Source organism: Rhincodon typus, chromosome 14 (assembly GCF_021869965.1).
Source record: "Rhincodon typus isolate 14 chromosome 14, sRhiTyp1.1, whole genome shotgun sequence".
Classification (NCBI taxonomy): domain Eukaryota; kingdom Metazoa; phylum Chordata; class Chondrichthyes; order Orectolobiformes; family Rhincodontidae; genus Rhincodon; species Rhincodon typus.
In genome coordinates, this window is record NC_063345.1 from 49,035,912 (window position 1) to 49,059,024 (window position 23,113).

The 23,113-nt window shown below is 40.7% G+C and overlaps 1 protein-coding gene across 1 annotated transcript in view; it reads left to right on the forward strand.

Moving 5' to 3' along the window:
- Positions 1–12,935, forward strand: part of LOC109926247 (kelch-like protein 4) — a 149,297-nt gene extending 136,362 nt beyond the window's left edge. The window contains exons 9-11 of the mRNA XM_020526150.2: positions 1,596–1,808; positions 5,608–5,779; positions 12,827–12,935. Of these exons, the coding sequence (XP_020381739.1) occupies positions 1,596–1,808; positions 5,608–5,779; positions 12,827–12,886 (445 nt within the window). The 3' untranslated portion in view covers positions 12,887–12,935. The remainder of the gene's footprint in view (positions 1–1,595; positions 1,809–5,607; positions 5,780–12,826) is intronic.
- The last annotated feature ends 10,178 nt before the right edge of the window (positions 12,936–23,113 follow it).

Consider the following 23,113-nt stretch of genomic DNA (forward strand, 5'->3'; position numbering starts at 1 on the left):
TGGTTGTTAAAATAGTTATAAGCACACTCAAATGTCCTAAAAGCGCTGCTCAATCACAGAATCACATCTAACAGTTTTGTTTGGGCTTTGCAATTGTGCGCTGTTGAACACAGTCTGTACTCGCCCCATCATAAACAACTGAATAGAGATAATATTTGATACAAGCAACCAAACTTTGGGATGTACTCTCGGTGTACCATTGCATGGTCACTGAAATTCATGCATAACATTACTCAAATTTTCTGATGGACCAGAACTTCTTTTTGGACTGATGGCAGCATCCGTTTAATGGGAAAATATATTTGCATGGCCACTGTATAGCTGCAGCCAGAAATGTTAACATCTTGTCCCTTTTTTGCTGCAGTAACAATTTCACTGTGGAGAGAAATCATCTTGAGTTTATTCCAGATAAGAAATACTGACTGGATAATCCATATTGAAAATATAGGGTTACATAGGGAAAAGATACTAAGCGAAGGCAGTGACCCACAAGATATTTAAAGAACAGAAATAATTGCTATTAACATCACTTGTTACTACCAAATTTGCAGCTACTCTATTCTCAAATTCCATCAAGATCAATCACATTAAATGGAATAAGCAACTTCAGGAATATATTAATATTCCAAAAGCCTGCCTTTAAATCTTGCCCATTGTTCTGTAGGGAAAGAACAAAATTGAACAGCAGTTAACAATGTAGACATATCAATTGAAATTTAATTACTGGTGATGAGAACATGAATCCCTATAGTATTGTGAGAGACAGTGCAATTTTATTGATTTAATCCATTCTGACATCTAATGAATCCCTCAAAAATAATACTCTTTTCTTGCAAAGTCGTCATTTTAATGAAACCATTTATACACCTTACTGAAAACAAACTATTTCCCATTCTCCTTTTCTCATGTAACAACTTGACATGGCAGGAGACCTAATCTGCTGAAGTGATGTGGGCCAGCCCAGCTTTTTGTACTCGTGTTTCTTCATTGTGCGTTGAGTTCTGGACTCGCATATAGTCACACACCCTTGTCCATTCATTCCCAAGTTTTCTCTCATCTTTGTCTGAGGTGCTTACATGTGCTTGGGAATAGCTCCTAGAATTTTGAAGCCCTCTAATAACTCAGTCAAATTGCTGTTTTTCATAGATCAAAATGACTGTGAATGCCTACTTTATAATGGTAGACATTACAACCAAGTCTAATCATATCTTCACCTGAAAACAACAATGAATAGGAAAGCTATTTGAGATGTACTCTTTTAAAAGGGGTGACACAAAGTCTAGTAGTCATACAATAATTTTTTGCCACTCCAGCTGGGATTCACTTACTCAGCATAGATTGAAAATCAGCCTGTGACTAGCAACCAGCAGCGTGCTACAAGGATCGGTGCTGGGTTCGCTGCTTTATGTTTTGCCATTAATTGTAATTTGCAAATTGCAGATAAAAAATTTGATAACGTTTCTAACATGTGGGCAGCATGAATCTAATCCTCTGTGGTTGCACTGGCTACTGCAGGGGTTCAACCATATCATCAAGGTTCTCCCCTTATTTTGTGCATGTTGTGAAATCCTTGATGTGACTGTTGTGTTTTGCAGGCTGTATGCAGTAGGTGGGCGAGATGGCAGCTCCTGCTTACGATCAATGGAGTGTTTCGATCCTCACACCAATAAATGGAGCATGTGTGCTCCCATGTCCAAGAGAAGAGGTGGTGTGGGAGTTGCTACGTGCAATGGTTTTCTTTATGCAGTGGGAGGACACGATGCCCCTGCCTCTAATCACTGCTCCAGGCTTTCAGACTGTGTGGAACGGTAAGAATGAACAAATGTGTTTTCTTGATCCTTTCAGCTAACTTATTTCCATGTCTGTAAGTAGACTCATACTGCATGAAATATTCCTTAATGTCGTTGAACAACCTTAAGAATTGAGAAATCAGATGAAGTATGGTAATGGCAAACAGAAATTATACTCAAGTTGTACAATGTTTAAAAGAAACTAACATTTGATTGTATTGCTTTAAGAGATATACTAAACAATGTTATTTTAGAAAGGCAGTAATTTTAGCACAGGAAGTGGCCATCCAGCTTTATGGCTATACCTGTGTAATCTCCACATTTCAACCATCTACACATAATGAGTTCCTAGCTGTTCCAGTGTAGTCTTAATATTTGTCTTGCTTAAATATTTGATCATTTTGAATTTAAATATTGCGACTAAATTAAGTTTGGTGAATGTCATATTCAACGAGAAGTTTTTAAAAAGTTTCTTTCATCCTAACTTCCATGTACTGGTACCAACCTAAATCTGTGGGTGGAATTTTCCCAGCATCTAAGTAATGTGGGCAATGGTAAAAAGTTTGGGAGAATGGAGCAAGAATAAAAGAGTCAGATTTGTGATGTTGAGAGAAAATGCCCAAATTTCCCCTCAGGGTTTCATTGGCGAAATGAGAATCTTGCTAGTAAGTGATGAATGGCTTATTATTATGCATTAACATCTAATTATTACCTAACACGGTCTCATTTATAGGCACTGGTAAGAAACTAGGTAGTGCCAATTCCAGACTTGAATATCAGAGCAGGAATCTGGCGTCCCAGCTTACTGGCATCTCCTCTGCACTTCATATTGACCAGCATTCCCCAACATCTCAGAGCATTCTCCATGAGCAGTGACTCCATTATCCCTCCATTCACGGAGGTTGGCACCCACAAAGCATCAGCTTCATCACATCATTGCAAATATCAAATTAACTTTTTATAGTCATCCACTGCAATATCACCCTTTAGAGCTCATCTACTCCTTACCTTGCAATGCAGCTGCCAGGTCACAGTATATGCAGAGGCAGGCACTCGGTGTTTCCACTCTGTTTTGATGCAGTTACAGTTCTTAGCTTGCTTTCCCAGAATCACTTGGATGCTCACAATTTCACTGCCTTGTCTTGCCTTTTAGCACAGACAAAAAGCCAAGCAGCTTTCCATCACTGCCCAGTAAAAGGGAGCAAGCATGTTGCTGTATGGCTACAATTACAGCATGTAACAGAAGCTTACATGGCAAAAACATTGCAAGTGCTTCAACCAAAAGACCATGTCTAAAAGTGTAAGGTCAGGGGGATGTGGGGAGGTGGTGGTGTTGGCGAGTAGGTTCTTACTCCAGCCAAGGAAGACTTTGGTCAGTCAGCGGGGCCACTGCAGTTAGTGAAGGGCATCTTCCAATCTCACTGCAGGGGTTGGCCACGGTCAGTTCTTCAAGTCGGGTGAAACTAGTTTAGGGATAGTCAATCAAATCAGGGAGCTGCACAGAAACCAGACACCACACTGTCCTAAGTGGCTACTTCAGACCAGGCAGGCAGTTTCAAATGCCATGGTGTCCTTCAGTGGTTCTGGAGAAAGAGACTGAACCTTTTCTTCACTACGTCTTCCAATAGGGCGTCCAGGTCCTAGTTAGCAAAGCTGTCTCAGCCATGTTGTACGGAATAGCATAACAGTACACTGAAGGCAGTTCCTGGCTTGCATCATTTCGAAAGAGTGTGCAGCTGCTGTTTAATTATGGTGACCATGATATGAACCTGCGATCCTGCTGCATCCAGTCAAGAAAGGTGGTGGACAACTGAATCAACTCAATGGAGGAAGTCCCACCAATAATGTCCCTATGCGCAATAGTGGGGGAGCCCAGAACATCAGTTAAAAAGATAAAAGTGAAGCATTGTAACGATTCTTCAGCCAGAAGGATTGAATGGATGATACATTGTGGCCTGCTCCTGTGATCCTAGATATCAAGGATGTCAGTCTTCAGCCAACTTGATTTGCTCCCCTTGATAAAATATGGCTAAAGGCATTGAGTACTGCAACGGCTATGGACTCTGACAATATTAAGACAGTAGTACTGAAGACTTGAGCTCCACGACTTGCCATGTCCCTAGCCAAGCTGCTTTAGTATGGCTATAAATTGGCATCTACCTGACAAAATTGAAAATTGCCCAGGTATGTCCTGTCCACAAAAAGCAGGACAAATCCAACCTGACCAATTATCGCCCCGATAAACTATTCTTGATCATCAGTAAAGTGATGCAAGGTGTTATCAACAGTGCTATCAGGCACTGCTCAGCAATGACCTTCTCACTGACACTTAGTTTGGGTTCCACTAGAGCCACTCAGCTCCTGACCTCATTACTCCAATAGAGCTGAATCTGGAGGTGAGGTGAGTCAGGATTGTATCCTATGCCCAACCAACTTCAGCTGCTTCTTCAACGACCTTTCCTCCATGATAAATTCAGATGTGAGGATATTTGCTGATGATTGCGGTGTTCGACACTAGTTATAACTTCTCAGACACTGAAGCAGTCCATGTCTGAAGGCAGAAGACCTGGACAATATCAAGGTTTATTAGGATAACAATTAAAGTAACATGCGTGTTACACAAGTGCCAGGGAACAACCATCCCCCACTACCAACATGTCAGGGTTACCATTGGCTAGAAACTACTGTGACTCCAAGATGGATCAGAGGCTAGTAATCTTGCAGTGAGTAACTCACTACCTTATTCTCCAAAGCCTGTTCATCATCTACAAGTCACAAGTCAGCATTATGATGAAATTCTCCCCATTTGACTGGATGAGTGCAGCTCCACCAACAATTAAGAAACTTGACACCATCTGGACAAAACCAGTCTGCTTGTTTGGCACCATATCCACAAATATTCATTCCCTTCACCGCTGACACACAGTAGCTGCTGTGTGTACAAATTATTAAGGCACACTACAGAAATGCATCAACGTCCAAATCCACAATCTGTATAGTCTTGAAGGACAAGGCAGCAGATATATGGGAACATCACCACCTGCAAGTTTCCCTCCACACTATTCAGCATCCTTACTTGGAAATACATTGCTGTTCCTTTAGTGTCACTGCATTAGTGTCCTGGGGTTCCCTCACTAATGACATTGTACCTACAAGTATTTCAAGTACCTTCATCAAATGAACTACGGTGGTTCAAGAGTGCAGCTCACTATCACCTTGTCAAAGGCAACTAGGAATGACAATAAATACTGGCCCAAGCAGTCCAACCCACATTTCATAAACGCATTAGAGAAAAAAAAAATTCTTTTGTCCGTGGGAGAGTGCTTTTGCAGCTTACCTTAGCAGTACTGTCTTTTCTGTAAGGGGATAATCAAAACCGCATTAAACACTGTATGGTCTGCAGTGCTCCTTTCTGAGCTTGGAATCTTGTTTGGTTGAATTATCAGTCAGAGGATCAAGTGTGTTAGATTAGTGTATCTAATTCGAGGCACTCTCAAATTTCTGGTGTTGGGGGTCCTCACTGTGCAAAACTTACCCAAATATCCAACTTTGGCTTGAATAGTGAGTTTTGTCACAGATGTGAACAGATTATTTTCACGGTTTAATATTTTTAAATCTATGCAAATATCTTCTATTCTATCTCAAAACTGCATCTTAAATGTTTGAAAACCATGAACCCCAACAGGATTTAAAATGAGATGACTGTAAGCAGAATTTCCTAAAGCCAATACTGTACAATGTCTTATGAAAATGCTGCATTAAAAGACCTTTGTATTTAGACCAGTTTTGAAAACTAACCTTATTTTTAAATTTATAGGTACGATCCAAAAACAGACACCTGGACATCTGTGGCACCTTTAAGTGTTCCAAGAGATGCTGTAGGAGTATGTCTTCTTGGCGACAAGTTATATGCTGTAGGAGGATACGATGGACAGACTTACCTAAATACTGTAGAATCTTATGATGCACAAAACAATGAATGGACAGAGGTAATAGATCATCAGGAACAAAATAAAATGCATTTATGTAGACTATAGAATATATATTTGAATCCACACTAAGCCCCTTCAAAGGATATCATCTGTGTCGAGACTCACGACCTTTAAAATCAGAAAACGAACAAAAATAGCTGAAGGGCAAGATTTCACATTTTAAGACTTTTACTATAACAAAAACTAAAATTCACAGGGATCAAAAATTAAACTGAAGAAATGATTCTTTACATTAACTAATTAGCAAGATATATTTTACCACCACTTCCATTACGCACCATACTTCTGGCATCTGTATAACATTACAAGACAAATCCATGTATAGTTCTGGCTCTCAAGCAGGCTCAGCTCTCCTTGCCAAACTAAGTTATAATTTCCAGTATCATTTGAATGTTGCTGCACTTTGCCCAAGACCCCCAGACCTGACTTCCATTGGCAAGATTTAGCCTAGGTTACTCCTTGATCATCAGTTCACCAAAAAGTACTATTTCTTCTGTTCCCTTCCTTTTTTGAACAGAAAATAACTTCTTACAAACATCCTACCTCTCTACAGAAGTATTTGACCTCTATCTATCTGGTCTTCCTTTTCTGAGAGTCACTTGATTTCAATTGGTTTCTGTTAAGTTTTATGTCATAGCAACTGGATCCCATAGTACTGTCTGAGCTGGATGTGCTTCTGGACTTCCCAATCTTGCGTTTAGTTAAAGGAGATATTTTAAAGTCCAATGCTCGTAACATAGTGATGCAAAAATGTTCTGCAAGTATACTTCAACTGCATCAATTGTACAAATTTACATTGCTCTATGGCACCGTCCTAGGCTTTACTCTGCATTTATGGACATGATTGTGCACAATTATCAAGTACAATGTAGAAAACAAGCAGAAGAGTGCATATCCATTGAACAGTGCAAACCCTTTCATATATTGGACATATTTACTTATCGGTACCAGGTTCAACTTTACATCTGTTTTTCCTTATTTTCCTTGAAGCAGAGGTGGTATGGGTTCTAATTGTGGGATACAAAATTGAGAGGCATAGACAGAGTAGATCATGAGAATTTCTTCCCCACTGTGAATGTGTCTAAGACCAGGGGCATAAGTTTAATGTGAGCAACAAGTGGTTTAGAGGAGATCTGAGTAAACATTTTCTTCACCCAGAACATGATAGATATATGGAATGTGCTGTCTGAGAGAGTGGTGGAGGGAGGTATTCTTGTAACCTTTAGGAAGGTTCTGGATGAATACTTAAAACGTTGGGGCATAGTCAGTTCTGGACTAAGTGCAGGTAAATGGGATGAGTTTAGTATTTGTTGGTTGGCAAAGCCATGGTGGGCTGAAGGGTCTGTTTCTATGCTGTATGACTCTGCAAAAACAATTGTCTGTACTAAGAAATAACTTTGAAAGAAACAGTGTGGTGAAAATTAATGATCAGTTTAACGAAAGTGCTGCCATTTACATTTACATTCAGAGTTAAATTCCTGTTGGTAAATATTTCTCACTGAGGTGTCTTTTTCACAATCAGTAAGCAAAATCAATCAAGGATAAATAAATTGTGGTTGACAGCTTTACAAACAATAAAGCTAACTGTAAATCCTGAGAACAGCTAATGATAATTAAATCTTAAAAATGAGGAAAATGAAACCGCCATGAGTCAGTTCTTAAACACCACAAATAAGTGAGTCACACATATACCAGATGACCACAAATTCATTCCTTACTACATTTCTGTTCACTATAATCTGCAACTTTTGAAATTAAATCATAGAGCTGTACAGCACAGAAACAGACACTTCAGTCCAACTGGTTCATGCTAACCAGATATGCTCAATTAATCTAGTCCCATTTGTCAGCATTTGGCCCATATCCATCTAAACCTATACATATGCCCATCCAGATGCCTTTTAAATGTTGTAATTGTACCTGCCTCTACCACTTCCTGTGGAAGCTCATTCCATACATGCATCATCCTCTGCGTGAAAAATTTACCCCTTAGGTCCCTTTTAAATCTTTCCCCTCTCACCTTAAATCTATGCCCTCAGTTTTGGACTCCCCTACCCTGGGGAAAAGGCCTTGGCTACTCAGCCTATCAATGGCTCTCATGATTTTATCAACCTCCATAAGGTCACCCCTCAGTCCCTGATGCTCTAGGGAGAAAAACAACCTACATACACAAATCCAGCTCATTATTATGCATCAAAAAGGCAATGATCTTCATACCAACACCCAAGGACATGACTGTCGACATTGTCGGCAATCACTGGCTAACTAATATGATTGTCCACCTAGGGTCCTGCGCAGCTTCTGAAACTTATCCTAGAGCTGAATCTCCAAGTACACATTTGGCAGGTATTTCAGCAAGGTGGAGTTGGTTCTTGGCCTCAAGATTGCTGGTATTCTCAAAGAATTGTGACCCTTCATACAGGAGGTTGCACTAAGTCAGCTTCTTCTGAGCAAGGATCTCCTAGCCATTGATGTCTCTGTTGCATTTCTTGAGTTAATCCTTCAAAAAATCTTTAAAACACTTCCTTGGTCCTCCTCTCGTTCAAATACATTCCTCCAGCTGGAATCAAAGAAGATTTGCTTTGGTGGTTGGAATCAGGCATCCTAGACATGTTGTCAGCCCAGTGGCATTGGTCTTGGATGGTCATGGCCTCAGTGCTGGTGTATTGGTCCTTTCAAGAAAGCCAATGTTAGTGCACCCAACTTCCCAGAATCTCTGTCGCAAATAGCATTGATGATACTTCTCCAGGGCCTTGAGGTGGTATCTGTACATAGTCCAAGTTTTAGAGCATATGGAAGAGCCAGAAGGATGACTGTGTTATATACAAGGATCTTGGTATCAATACGGACATTGCTGTCATCGAAGAATCTAGTTCTTAGTCTCCCAAAAGTGGCGCTCATTGTTCAGATGCAGTGTTGGATCTTTGCATTGATGTCTTAGATGAAAAGTGGCCCCCTCAGGTAGGACAAAGTTTCCACAATGAGGAAGATTTCTCTATTGATCTTTATGATCAGCTGGTGATTCACACATTTGGTAGGAGGAGAATCGCATTGGAGTTGTGATTCCTGACTCCTTCCTGTCTGTTGGGATTCTTGGAGTCTGCTGGTTCTTGGCAAGCTGTAGTGGGTGGGAAGTCATAAAAGTAATTGCTGATGACCATAGGATGCTTTGAGACCCAGTTGATGAGTTCACCCTAGTGGCCATTTCAATTCCATGTGTCTTGCATTGACCCTTGTGTTTTCCTTTCCAGAGAAATGGATAATTACCACAGCCTCAGCTGCCCTTACCTGATCTTTGAGTCTCCTGCAGGGCCGTGGCACCAACATTGAAGTGCCTGAGTTCATGGGCAACCAGGGCAATTCTCCGTCCAACTCAATTGTTTTGCTCGTTATCCATAAGGATTTGTACATTCTACTTTCCAAGATTGAGTTTCACTTTGGTTTTCAGACCACAGGTAGATGAGCCTGCTGGACGTAGTTTTCCAGCCGGGATGGTGACAGCAAAGACTATTTTTAGAGCACCCTTTCTAGCACCTTACCTGTGTAGGGTGAGCACAGCAGATCCTGAAGAAGGCTGCTCAGTCATGAAGAAAGCTGCTGATATGTGCTCCTGTTCCTGTTCCAAGAGAAGCTGCACCACCAAATTGCCAGTCTGAAGCTAGAGACTTCAAGATCTCTCAATCCTGTCCCTGTCACCTCTCGCCGATCACCACAGGGCATGTGTGGTATGTAGATTCCTCTAGGTAGTTTCCTTGTGCAGGGTATTCTTTATGTGGGAATGCTGTTGCACATCAGCAGACATGGTCCTTGACGGAAGGTAGAGATCCAGTTCCAGTGGCAAGAAAACGTAGACACTGGGGATCTCCCTACTGCCACAGCCTTCATCCACCATCACAGCCATTGATGTCACATAAATATCTTCAGCCTGGAATGTCGTTGAGGACTTGGTTTGGTTTGCTGTTGGTTTGGTCCTTTCCCTCTGACCTTACTATCATGGGTGGTCTTGCCAGGAGTTGAGATATCCTGCTGACAACACTCTTGAGACCAATGGAACACTCAAACCTCTCCACCACTGCAAGATGCCAATCCATGGAAAGGATGATTATTTATTTCACCAGAAAGATTCACTATCATTCTCTACTTTCTGTTACTTGGTCAATTCTATATCCATGCTGTCAGTGGACTTTTAATCATATGAAGTTTAATTTTCCAAACAAGGTTAACATCTAGAATTTCTTAAACATCATCTGCATGTACACGTAGACACACAACACTCTGTACCCTCATTGACTTACTCAATCAAGTTACTCAATTCTCTGAATTAGCTTTGAGCAAATTCATGCTGACTTTAATTAGGCCATACTTGTCAAAATATTAATTAATTTTGTCCCAGTTTATTCTTTCCAAGCATCCCCCACTACTGACATTATACTGAATAATGTAGATTGTGGTTTATCATTCCACCCTTTAAAACAGGCTGTAAAATTCTCTCATTCTTTGGCATCACCTCCACATCCAAGAAGAATTGAAAATTGTAGTCAAACTCACTTCTTATATTAACCAAAGGCGATGGTAACCTGCAGGTAGTTGTAACAAGCAGAGAGAGGGACTTGTAGCCCCTCAGTGGAAGGAAGGCTTGTCCTCAAGAGTTCCTGTCCAATCAGATTGGTACTGGTTCTTGCACTTCCAGCAGCATGGATAAGGGGCGCTGCCAGCACTAAAGACATCTCCATTAAGAAGATCAATGGCAAATAGATCAAAGCCTTGGATTTTTTGCAGCGAGAGAGATTGGGCATCCAAATAAGGGATGAGAGCAGATGAGGTTGAGGGGTACTTTGGAGGCTAGCAGAGAAGACAAGGGGATACTTCTTTTTTTTTGGGGGGGGGGTAGTGGGATCTACAGAGGACACCCAAAGACATATATGCCACTTCTTTCCTGTTCTCATTAATAATGGTGAAATAAATTGGCCTTCCCACTTTCTTCCACCATCCCCTGCCCAGTGTATTATGGCAGTGAATGCAGATTGAGATCCTTTAACTGCCTCATGATTGGGAGGTTTAGCTCCCCAGTAGACCTCAGAGCACAAGGTCTAGATGGGCTCCTTAACCACTTTCATCTTATGGGGTTCAGTTTGGGGTGGGTGGGAAAATGGTGGGTACCTACCTATCATATTACCCACATGATGACATGCTGGCTTCACAAATTCTAGCCCCTGAAGTTAAGCCCCAGAGGTTAAAAATCCTAATATAGGTGACATTGAGAATGCTCCATTGTAATGTCAGAAATTGAGACCAAAAGGGAGGAGGTATGTAGGGTCTTGAAAAACATTAAGGTAGACAAGTTCCCAGGGCCTGATGGGATATACCCCAGAATACTGAGAGAGGCAAGGGAGGAAATTGCTTGGGCCTTGAGGGAAATCTTTGTATCCTCACTGGCTACAGGGAAGGTCCCAAAGAATTGGAGAATAGCCAATGCTGTTCCTTCGTTTAAGAAAGGTGGCAGGATAATCCAGCGAATTACAGGCTGGTGAACTATGCGTCAGTGGTAGAGAAATTATTGGAGAGGATTCTTCGAGAGAGGATTTACTCCCACCTGGAAATCAATGGCCGTATTAGTAAGAGGCAACATGGTTTTGTGAAGGGGAGGTCATGTCTCACTAACTTGGCTGAGTTTTTTGAGGAAGATGATCGATGAGGGTAGGGCAGTGGATGTTGTCTACATGGACTTCAGTAAGGCCTTTAACAAGGTCCCTCCTGGCAGGCTGATACAGAAGGTAAAGTCGCATGGGTTCAGAGGTGAGCTTGCAAGGTGGATAAAAAACTTGCTCAGTCATAGAAGACAGAGGGTAGCAGTGGAAGGGTGCATTTCTGAATGGAGGGCTGTGACTAGTGGAATTCCTCAGGGATCAGTGTTGGGACCTTTGCTGTTTGTAATATATATAAATGATTTGGAGGAGAATGTAACTGGTCTGATTAGTAAGTTTGCCAATGACACAAATGTTGGTGGAATTGCAGATAGCGATGAGGACCGTCAAAGGATACACCAGGATATACATGGTTGGTGACTTGGAAGAGAGATGGCAGATGGAGTTTAATTCGGAAAAATGTGAAGTAGTGCATTTTGGAAGGTCTAATACAGAGGAAAATATATAGTAAATGGCAGAATTCTTAAGAATACTGATAGGCAGAGGGATCTGGGTGTACAGGTACACAGGTCATTGAAAGTGGCAACGCAGGTGGAAAACCCAGTCAACAAGGCATATGGCATGCTCGCCTTCATCGGCCAGGGCATTGAGTTTATAAATTTGCAGGTAATGTTGCAGCATTATAGAACCTTAGTTAGGCCGCATTTGGAATATTGTGTTCAATTCTGGTCGCCACACTACCAGAAAGATGTAGTGGCTTTGGAAAGGGTACAGAAAAGATTTACCAGAATGTTGCCTGGTATGGAGGGCATTAGCTATGAGGAGAGGTTGGAGAAACTTGGGTTGTTCTCACTGGAACAACAGAGGTTGAAGGGGGACCTGATAGAGGTCTACAAGATTATGAAGGGCAGGGACAGACTGGACAGTCAGTTGCTTTTTCCCAGGGTGGAAGAGTCAGTTACCAGGGGCCATGGGTTTAAGGTGCGAGGGGCAAGGTTTAAAGGTGATATACGAGGCAAGTTTTTTACACAGAGGGTAGTGGGTGCATGGAACTTGTTGCCAGGGGAGGTAGTGGAAGCAGTGGCTTTTAAAGGGCTTCTTGACAAATATATGAATAGGATGGGAATAGAGGGATACGGTCCCCGGAAGGGTCTGGGGTTTTAGTTGTGATGGGCTGCATGTCGATGCAGACTTGGAGGGCCAAAGGGCCTGTTCCTGTTCTGTAATTTTCTTTGTTCTTTGTTCTTTGTTCTTAAATGCATTTATTTGAATAAAGAGTGAGTTAATTACCACAATATTAATTTTAACTTTTCTAAGAAGTTTGTAAAGTTGTAATGTTCTTTTATAAACTTACTCATTCTTTTATAAACTTACTCACTGGCATTTTTCACATCTACAGGAGGTGCCTCTGAAGATTGGAAGAGCTGGTGCTTGCGTTGTTGTGGTCAAATTGCCATGAAGCACTGAAAAGAATGTATTTTTTTTAAACTGATGACCACAGAGAGTCAAAAAAAATGTTGTATATACAAGATTAAACATTCCAAAAACAGCATCAGCCTCACCACAGATTGGAGTGTGCATTAGGAAGAAGCAGCACAGACTGAGCTGTACTCTGCTGGAGCTACTCAGCCAAATCCAGAATTACACAGAATGCTACAGCCTCATCATAGAAAATATAGTATGTTGATGGAAATTCATCTCATAATTAAATGGCTCTTATCAGAGTTACATCAGGGAATGAAATGATCATCATTGGAGACTCATTGTTGAATGAGATGTATACTGATGGAGCCTAAACATGGAATGAGGCAAATACTACTTTCGGAACTCAGCCTCTTGTCACTCTTTATTACTGAAACCCTTTTCTAACAACTGATTCTGCTTGAGCTGGTTTACTAGTATTGTACTTGAAAGAATTTGGATAGTTTCATGTATACTAATATTAATGTATAAAAATATTGTATATGAAACATGATTTCAGACTAACATTTTATCAACATTCCTTTAAAAGTGAAATGCAAACAATCAAAACTAACTTACAAAATGAAACAATACATTTTGAAACATCACTTTAAACTGGATAATAAATAGAGGCAATGCTAAATCAAATCACAAAGTTAGTTTCTAGCACTCAACAATTCAATTACAGGTTAAAAAATTACCTTATTCATGAAACCAGAAAAATGATTCAAACCAATTATAAAAATTTACATATAAATACATAATCAAAATAGGGCTTTATAAGCATTAGTCTATGAAGACATTAATGTCACCCTTCCACAGGCCTAAGTTTTGGTAATGGAAAGATACTTTACAAAATCCATGATACTGTGTGAAGGGAAACAGGTCTGTGTATCTTTCTTCAACTATTTGGTTATTTTTTCTGATTGAGCCAAGTCATGTCAACACAGTGGTCATCAGCAACTTCACAGATGGCAAAACATTCCATAGATACTGCAAAGGTCATCCTTCGTAAACATTGTGATACATGCATACAGCACCATAAACAATGTATAGTAACTTAAGTCTTTGTCCTAATTTTAAGTCTGCCTTATTTCAGAAATATTCACCCAATAATGATCTTTTAAAATGTTCAGAAAATGCATGACTTAACCTTTTCTTTAAATGTCCTAATGCAAAATTAAAGCAGCTTCAAACTTAGAAAAATATGACCATAATAAAATAGCAGGGAGTTAATCTTGCAGACTCATTTTTGTAGCACTGTTCATCTATGAAGCCTGCATTGACAATGAAATTCAAATAATTTAATTTTGTCAGTATTTTAAAAATAGTTGAGGGTTAAGGTGTTTACTGTCAAGTCTTCTGGGATGCAACTCCAAAATGTGGGATTGTAAAGATTGTTTTCAATCATCTCTAAGTTTTTTATCCAAATCAATGTAACTGCAATGATCTGATATAATTGTGAAATAAGCTTATTGAGAATGAAAACTCAGCCACAGAAGCATTTTCTAAGTAACATAGGACTGTAATTCAAATAATTATAGCCACACCACAAATCAACTTTCAGGTGATCAATCAATTCTTCCCTGAATGAAACTTTAAATTATCTAACAAATTTACAAGAAATCATAGGATGAGCAGAGCATCAATAAAACTTTCATACAGTGTGGTTATAATTCTGAAGAGCTGCCCATATTCTTTCTCATACAGAGATCCTAAAGAGTCTCTTTAAGTCAATTTAAAGAATTTAATATTTCCATTTGTGATCAAAGATATATTTATACAACATAAAATGATTATCAAGTGGGCTAAGAATCATTTTAAAATTATGACATGAAATAGTCTTTAAAGTTCATACATTAGTATAGCAACTACAAACAAGTTACACCAAAGTTAGTCGTAGGCCATTTATGTAGTGCCAGCAATGCAGAGTTATATTTATGGAGATATATAAGTATATTGTTTATCCAAATGTCTATGTACATATCATATTGATATTGGCAAATGTGTTATTGGTGAATCCAATTTACTGAGCCTTTGAATGTGCCAATAGAAATATGGCAGGTGTGTATAAAATTGCTGAATGGGCAAACTGATATTGAGATAACTATATTGTACAATATTACAAAAAAAACATTCATAGCAGGAAGAGCATTTTCCACCTTACTGAGCCAAGATCAACACAAGACAAAGTTCCAGTATGGGGAGAATACATTTCTTCCCATTGACAGGGAAAGTTAAAATAATTCAGCAGTTGGGCAGGTGGAGGGAATAACATTCAAACACATTTTTAAGATCAGAGACTGGTAATAGAACATCTGGGCTTTGTCTACTTTGAATCATACTCTTCACCTCCAATTCTTGCTGATTTAGTGGTTACAGAATTATTAATCAAGGATAATGAACTGAAGTCACAGCAAACTTATGCAATGCTTCTATTTCTGACTTGATTATTTTTCTCAGTTATTAAAGAATGAATCTGTTGCTTAACGACTGGAAACTGTAAACTCCTCTCCCCCAAGGTTTCTATATATTAAGGAACAAAAATAGAAGTTACTGGAAAAGCTCAGCAGATCTGGCAGCATCTGTGAAGAAAAAATCAGAATTAACCTTTCAGGTCCAATGATCCTTCCTCAGAATGGAAGGGCCTGAGGAAGGGTCACTGGACCTGAAATGTTAACTCTGATTTTTTTTCTTCACAGATGCTGCCAGACCTGCTGAGCATTTGCAGCAACTTCTGTTTTTGTTCCTGATTTACAGCATCTGTAGTTCTTTCAGTTTGAATTCTATATATTAATGTTTATGTTTGTCAGTCAGGATATTTTGAGTTGTCCCTGTAGTGGACTGCAGTATATTTTAACCATCCTGTAATGTTTAGTAGTCAGCAAGATCAGCTCCAAGTGTTACCAGGGTCATAGCTGACAGTAAAAACATGATATTTCTTCAAACAGGCAAGCTCTGGTCTACTGTGCTAAAAATAAAATAAAATGGGTAGTACAATTTTCATGACAGAAATGCACCAATCTTGCAACTAATCCCATTTGATTACAACATCGTATTTAGAAGTTCGTATATGCTAGAATAGTAGAACAGTGTCTCAGCATATCTAAACGTATTTGCTATCATTAGCACTTGACAGTCAATCACATTTATCTAGAAGGTGCTGAAGTGGTGCTCCTTACATCTGCCAAAATTTAAATTGCAGAGGTACTTCAATGGTTTTGGGATGTTCTGAATTCGGGAGCTTTGAATTCTTCCAGCTGTGACATTTTAATAACGTTTACAGTCAGCTGCTGATCTTAACTCTTGTGCTGCATCTGAAAGAAACCACTTTCAGTTTTAGGGTTAATACAGCTGACAAGATGAGTTGTGAAGGATCCATAATTTTGTAAAAAAATCAATTTACAGTCTAACACATTAGTTTCTACGTAATTTTTATGCCAAATAAAAGCAAACAAGACTTTGCAATTCATTTGGTTTCAAAGACATTTCAAAGTTAGAAACTTTCATGAGCCATCTTTGACATAACCGTAATTTTTAAACAAATAGCAAACTTTTGGAAAGTTATATAGGATGAGAAAATTCCTATTTTTACAGACTAATTTTGCAACATGGGAGGCCAAAACTTGTAATTAGATCAGCTATTTACGCTGCCTTTCGGTATCATCGAGACTCTGTAAAAGTGACGGAGTATATATTTATGTAAGACTGCATCTTTTCAGTACTGTAATTTATACCAAACATTTGGTCACTAAGAGGTTTTTTTTTGTGTAGCATGCAAGGAATCATTTCTTTCTTACTGCACTCTTGGTTCATTTATCTTTAAGTCTTCTGTGCATTCTGAAGTTGCGACTTTTCAAATAAACAAATTCATTAAAATTAACATGGGTTGCTACTTCATCTTTTCTTAAAGTGGAAGATAATTAGCGGTGAGAGTTTTAAATTACCCTGTTTTCTGCCATTATTAATCATAAAGAAACTCAGGAGTGGACAAACCATACGTTAAAAATAAGCAGGTTGAATAGTGTTTGCATTATTCAATTTTAGCGAAGCTTGGCATAGGGATGTAGTGGCCCTGGCCAGATCAGAATCTTCCTTCTTCCAAAGATGCAGAGCAATCTTCACTTTTCTTCAGTCAGATCCTGAAATAGGAGAGATGGTGGCATAGTGCTAATATCACTGGACCAGTGATTCAGCCACTTAGTTCAAACGAAATTGCAGATATACAACAAATGCTGGCTTTTCCAGTGACATCACATGAAAAAAAACTGATCCTTTATATTTATGCTTTGGGAATATGCAGCGACAATACACAATTTTTTCTGTATTCAGCAATCATAGAGATACACAGCAGGGAAACAGACCCTTTGGTCCAGCTCGTCCATGTCGACCAAATATCCTACATAAATCTAGACCAATTTTCCAGAATTTGCCCCATATTTCTCTAAATCCTTTCTATTCATGTGCCCATTCAGATGCCTTTCAAATGTTCTTCTGGCACTTCCACTGGCAGCACATTCCATACACGCACCACCCTCTGACTAAAAACATTGCACCTTATAGATCGCTGTTAAATCTTTCCTGTCTCAACTTAAACCTATGCCTGCTTGTTCTGGACTTCCCCACTCTGGGGAAAAGACCTTGTCTATTTACCCTATCCATGCACCACCATGATTTTGTAAACGTTTATAAGGTCACCCCTCAGCCTCTGATGCTCAAGGGAAAAGAGCCCCAGTCGATTCAGCCTCTCCCTATAGTTCAAACTCTCCAACCCTGGCAACATCCTCGCAAATCTTTTCTGAACGCTTTCAAGTTTCACAATATCCTTTCTATAGTAGGGAGATCAGAATTGCATGCAGTATTCCAATAGTGGCCTAACCAATGTCTTATGCAGCCACAACATGATGTCCCAAACCTCACTTAAAATATTTTACAATGTTAGTTTCATGCTTACAGCAGTAGCCTTAATTTAGTTACTCCATTCTAAGTTACCACATCCAGGCTTAACGAATCATAAATCAGTGAACAGTCAACAGAGACACATAGCAAGCCCCAAGCAATAGAACACAACATTGGCCTCTATCCTAATAGCCCAGTCTGCCCCTGTTAATGTAAGTGAGAGGAGACGAAACAAGGAAGACAAAATAGAGGCAAGAAGGAATAAATAAGTTCAGTGGGGCGGTAACATGCTGAATTGTTGGGTCAGCGGGGCAGTGCAGTTAGTGGATTTTGGGACTAAGGTATAAGGTAGCTTTGCAGTGCTGGAGGGCTAAAAGGTGAGAAGCTACAGAGGGGAGATTTCCAGAAGAGATGAGATTAGTGACAATCTGGGATACTTCATGTTCAGTCATAGGGTAGTGGTATGGGTGGGCGGGGAGGGATGGTGGGGGTGCTGAGGTCGGATCATCCTCTGCTGTTTCGGCCACCTTGACAAGAATACCACATCCAGACGTATGTTCTCCTCCCATCCACTATCCTCAATTAAATTCATTACTGCTGAAAAAACAGCAAATGGCAGCCTGTTAAACTGAAATAGACCCATAAGACTATAAGACATAGGAGCAGAAATTAGGCCATTCAGCCCATCGAGTCTGCTTCACCATTCAATCATGGCTGATAAGTTTTTCAACTCCATCCTCCAGCTTTCTCCCTGTAACCCTTGATCCCTTTGACGTCAAGAACCTATCAAACTCCGTCTTATATGTACTCAATGACCTGGACTCCACAGCCTTCTGTGGCAGTGAATTCCATAGATTCACCACTCTCTAGCTAAAGAAGTTTCTCCTTATCTCCGTTCTAAAAGATCTTCCCTTTACTCTAAGGCTGTGCCCTCGGATCCTAGTCTCTCCTACCAATGGAAACATCTTCCCAACATCCACTCTATCCAGGCCATTCAGTTTTCTGTAAATTTCAATTAGATCCCCCCTCAACCTCCTAACCTCCATCAAGTACAGACTCAGAGTTCTCAAACGTTCCTCATATGTTAAGTTTTTCATTCCTGGGATCATTCTTGTGAACCTCCTCTGAACCTGCTCCAGGGCCAGTACATCTTTTCTGAAATATGGGGCCCAAAACTGTGCACAATACTCCAAATGTGGCCTGACCAGAGCCTTATAAATCCTGAGAAGTGCATCCCTGCTTTTATATTCAAGTCCGCTCAAAATATATGCCAATCTTGCATTTGCCTTCTTAACTACTGACTCCACATGCAAGTTAACCTTGAGAGAAGCCTGGACTAGAACTCCCAAGTATTTTTGCACTTCAGACTTCTGAATTTTCTCCCCATTTAGAAAATAGTCCATGCTCCTATTCTTCTTACCAAAGTGCATGACCTCACACTTTCCCACATTGTACTCCATCTGCCACTTCTTTGCCCACTCTCCATAACATGTCCAAAACCTTCTCCAGCCTCCCCACATCCTCAATACTACATGTCCCTCTACCTATCTTTGTATCGTCTGCAAATTTAGCCAGAATGGCCTCAGTTACTTCATCTAGATCATAATGTACAAAGTGAAAACTTGTGGTCCCAACACTGACCCTTGCAGAACACCACTTGTCACCTGCTGCCATCCTGAGAAAGACCCTCTTATCCCCACTCTCTGCTTTCTGCCAGAGACCCAATCTTACATCCATGCTAGCACCTTGCTTCTAACACATATCTTACTCAGCAGCCTCCTGTGCAGCACCTTGTCAAAGGCCTTCTGGAAGTCAGGTAGATAACATCCATTGGCTCTCCTTGGTCTAGTCTGCTTGTTACTTCCTCAAAGAATTCTAACACATTTGTCAGGCATGAAGTCCCCTTGATGAAGACACACTGACTTTGCCCTATTTTACAATACATTCTCATCCTTCACAATAGATTCTAAAATCTTACCCTGACCGAGGTTAGGCTAATCAGCCTGTAATTTTCCGTCTTTTGCCTTTCTGCCTTTTTAAACAGGGGTGTCACGTTAGCAATTTTCCAGTCCTCTGGGACCCTCCCTGACTCTAGCAATTTCTGAAAGATCACCACTAACACCTCCAATGTCTCTTAAGCTATCTCCTCAAGTACTATGGGGTGTAGTCCAACTGATCCTATCTGATTTATCCACCTTCAGGCCATTCAGTTTTTCTCGCACCTTCTCCTTGGTTATGGCTACCATACCCAGCTCTGCCCCCTGACTCTCTCAAATTTTTGGAATATTACTTGTGTCTTTCACTGTGAAGACTGACGCAAAGTAATTATTCAGTTTCTCAGCCATTTCCTTGTCCTCCACTACTATCTCTCCAGCATCATTTTTCAGTCGTCCAATGTCCACTTTTGCCTCTTTTTTGCCCTTTATATATTGAAAGAAACTCTTACAGTCTTCCTTAATATTACTGGCTAGTTTACCATCATATTTAATCTTTTCCCTCCTTATTTCTTTTTTTGTTGCCCTCTGTTGGTCTTCAAAAGCTTCCCAACCCTCTGGTTTCCCACTGCCCTTCACACTATTTTATGCTTTCTCTTTTGCTTTTATGCTATCCCTGACTCCCCGAGTCAGCCATGGTTGCCTCATCGTCCCTGTACCATGCTTCTTTTGCCTAGGGATGAATTTTTGCTATATTTCCTGAATTACTCCTAGAAACTCCTGCCTTTGCTGTTCCACTGTCTTTCCTGCTACACTTCAATTCTGCCCATCTCCTCCCTCATGCCTCAAGATTTGCCTTTATTCAGCTGTAATACCATTACCTCTGATTCCACCTTCTCCCTCTCAAATTGCAGAGTAAATTCAATGATATTATGATCACTGCCTCCTAAGGGTTCTTTCAGCTTAAGCTCCCTCATCAAGTCTGCCTCACTGCACAACAATAAATCCAGTATTGCCTATTCCTTAGTGGGCTCCGCCTCAAGCTGCTCCAAAAAGCCATCTCGTAGACATTCCACAAATTCCTTTTCTTGCAATCCACTACCAACCTGATTTTCCCAGTCCACCTGCATATTGAAATGCCCCATGATCACTGTAACTTTGCCTTTCTCCACACCTTTCCTATCTCCTGGTGTATCTTGCGTCCCAGCTCCTGACTACTTTTTGGAGGCCTGTACCTAATTCCAACGATAGTAGGAACTGCAGATGCTGGAGAGTCTGAGATAACAAGGTGTAGAGCTGGATGAACACAGCAGGACAAGCAGCATCAGAGGAGCAGGAAGGCTGACGTTTCGGGTCTAGGCCCAAAACTTCAGCCTTCCTGCTCCTCTGATGCTGCTTGGCCTGCTGTGTTCATCCAGCTCTACATCCTGTTATCCCTAATTCCAACTATGGTTTTTTAACCTCTGAGGTTCTTCAACTCCACCCACAGATTCTACACCATTTGACACTACTTTGTTTCTTCTTATTGATTTAATTTAGTATCTTACTAATGAGATGACCTCACCCCCTCTGACCACCTGCTTATTTTTTCCATGAGATTTATATCCTTGGATATTCAGCCCCCCAATCCTGATCCCCTTGCAGCCATGTATCCATGATGCCCACCACGTCATATCTGCCAATTTTGATCTGCTCCAAAAGCTCATTTACCTTCTCTCTTATACTGTGTGCATTCAGATATAACACCTTCAGTCCTGTATTAACTGTCCCTCTTCTCATTGTCACTCATTTATCCAGTGTGCTTGAAGTTTGATTCCTAACCCTTTCCAAACATTCTGTCCTATTTGTGTGTGCGCTGGAGACTTTAATAACCTCTCCTGAGTTCTCTTTTCCCATCATGCTTTTCATGTTTTTCCACATAGTGGAATCTACCCTTACAGATGTTAGCCTGTTGCTTTGTTCCCCACTGGGGGATGTTTTACCCTTCCCTTCCCCCCAGTTTCTAGTTTAAAGTCCTGTTGACCGGCCTATTTACTCTTTTCGCTAGAACATTGGTCCCAGCTCGGTTCAGGTGGAGTACAGATCCCTCCTGTTCCAATGCTAATGCCAATGCCCCATGAAAAGGAACCTCTCTTTCCCACACCAGTCTTTTAGCCACATGTTTACTTCCCTTATTCTCGTGTCCCTATGTCAATTTGCGAATGGCTCGACAGTAATCGAAGATTATAACCCTTGAGCACCTGTTCTTTAATTTTGTTCCTAGCTCCTGATAATCCCTGAACAGGTCCTCTTTCCTGGTCTTGCCTATGCTGTTGGTTCTGACATGGACCACAATAACTGGATCCTCCCCCTCCCTCTCCAATATCCTTTCAAGCCGGTCAAAGATATGTCTTACCCTGGCACTGGGCAGGCAACACACCATGCAGGACTCTCAATCCTGCTTACAAAGGATACTACTGTTCCACTAATTATAGAATCCCCTACAACTACCACTTGTCTTTTTTGCTAACCCCCCCCCCCCCCCCTTTGAATGACCTCCTGTGCCACGGTACAGTGATCAGTTGGCTTATCCTCCCTGTAGCCCTTTTCCTCATCTGCACAGGGAGCAAGTACCTCATACCTGCTGGACAAGGTCAAGAGCTGAGGCTCCACTGTTCCTGACTGCAGGATCCCTCTACCTGCCTCACTTGCAGTCACCCCTTGCTGTCACTGGCCATTGACCAAATTTGAAGTATTTAATCTACCAGGTATGACCGACTCTTGAAACAAAGCGTCCAGGTACTTTTCCCCCTCCCAGATGTGCCACAGTGTTTGAAGCTCAGATTCTAGCTCATCAACTCTCGGTTGAAGTTCCTTGACCAACCAACACTTGCTGCAGTTCACAATGGGATCAGCTAGCTCCCACATCATATAGCTACAACACATCACCTGCCCAGCCATTTCTACTTTATTGAGTTAATTACATTTATTGATATTTCTTGGCTGTGTTCTTTATCAAATTTAGTGTAGATTTCCTACCAGCAAATCAGGTCACAGCCTTCCTGTGACGTCCCTCCTGCTTCTTCTCATAGCTACAATGTGCCCCGAGCAACTGTCTCTTGACACCATTACCTCCTCAAACTCCTTTTTGGTATTGATGACTGCACCAATGCAAATCTTCATTCCAATCGTCAATCAGCATCATCACTGCCCTTTGCTGGATGCTTGTCTCCACTTGAACTCGGAGGATGTCTTGCTGAGGTCCTCCTTCTGCTGCTGGTGACTGCACCAATGTGAGATCCACATGAGTATTAATAGTCAAATAAAACTTTGACTCATCATCCAATTCAAATCACAGATAGGCATTTTTCTGATAATAATATGGAAAAAAAATCTGGCCCATTGACAACTAC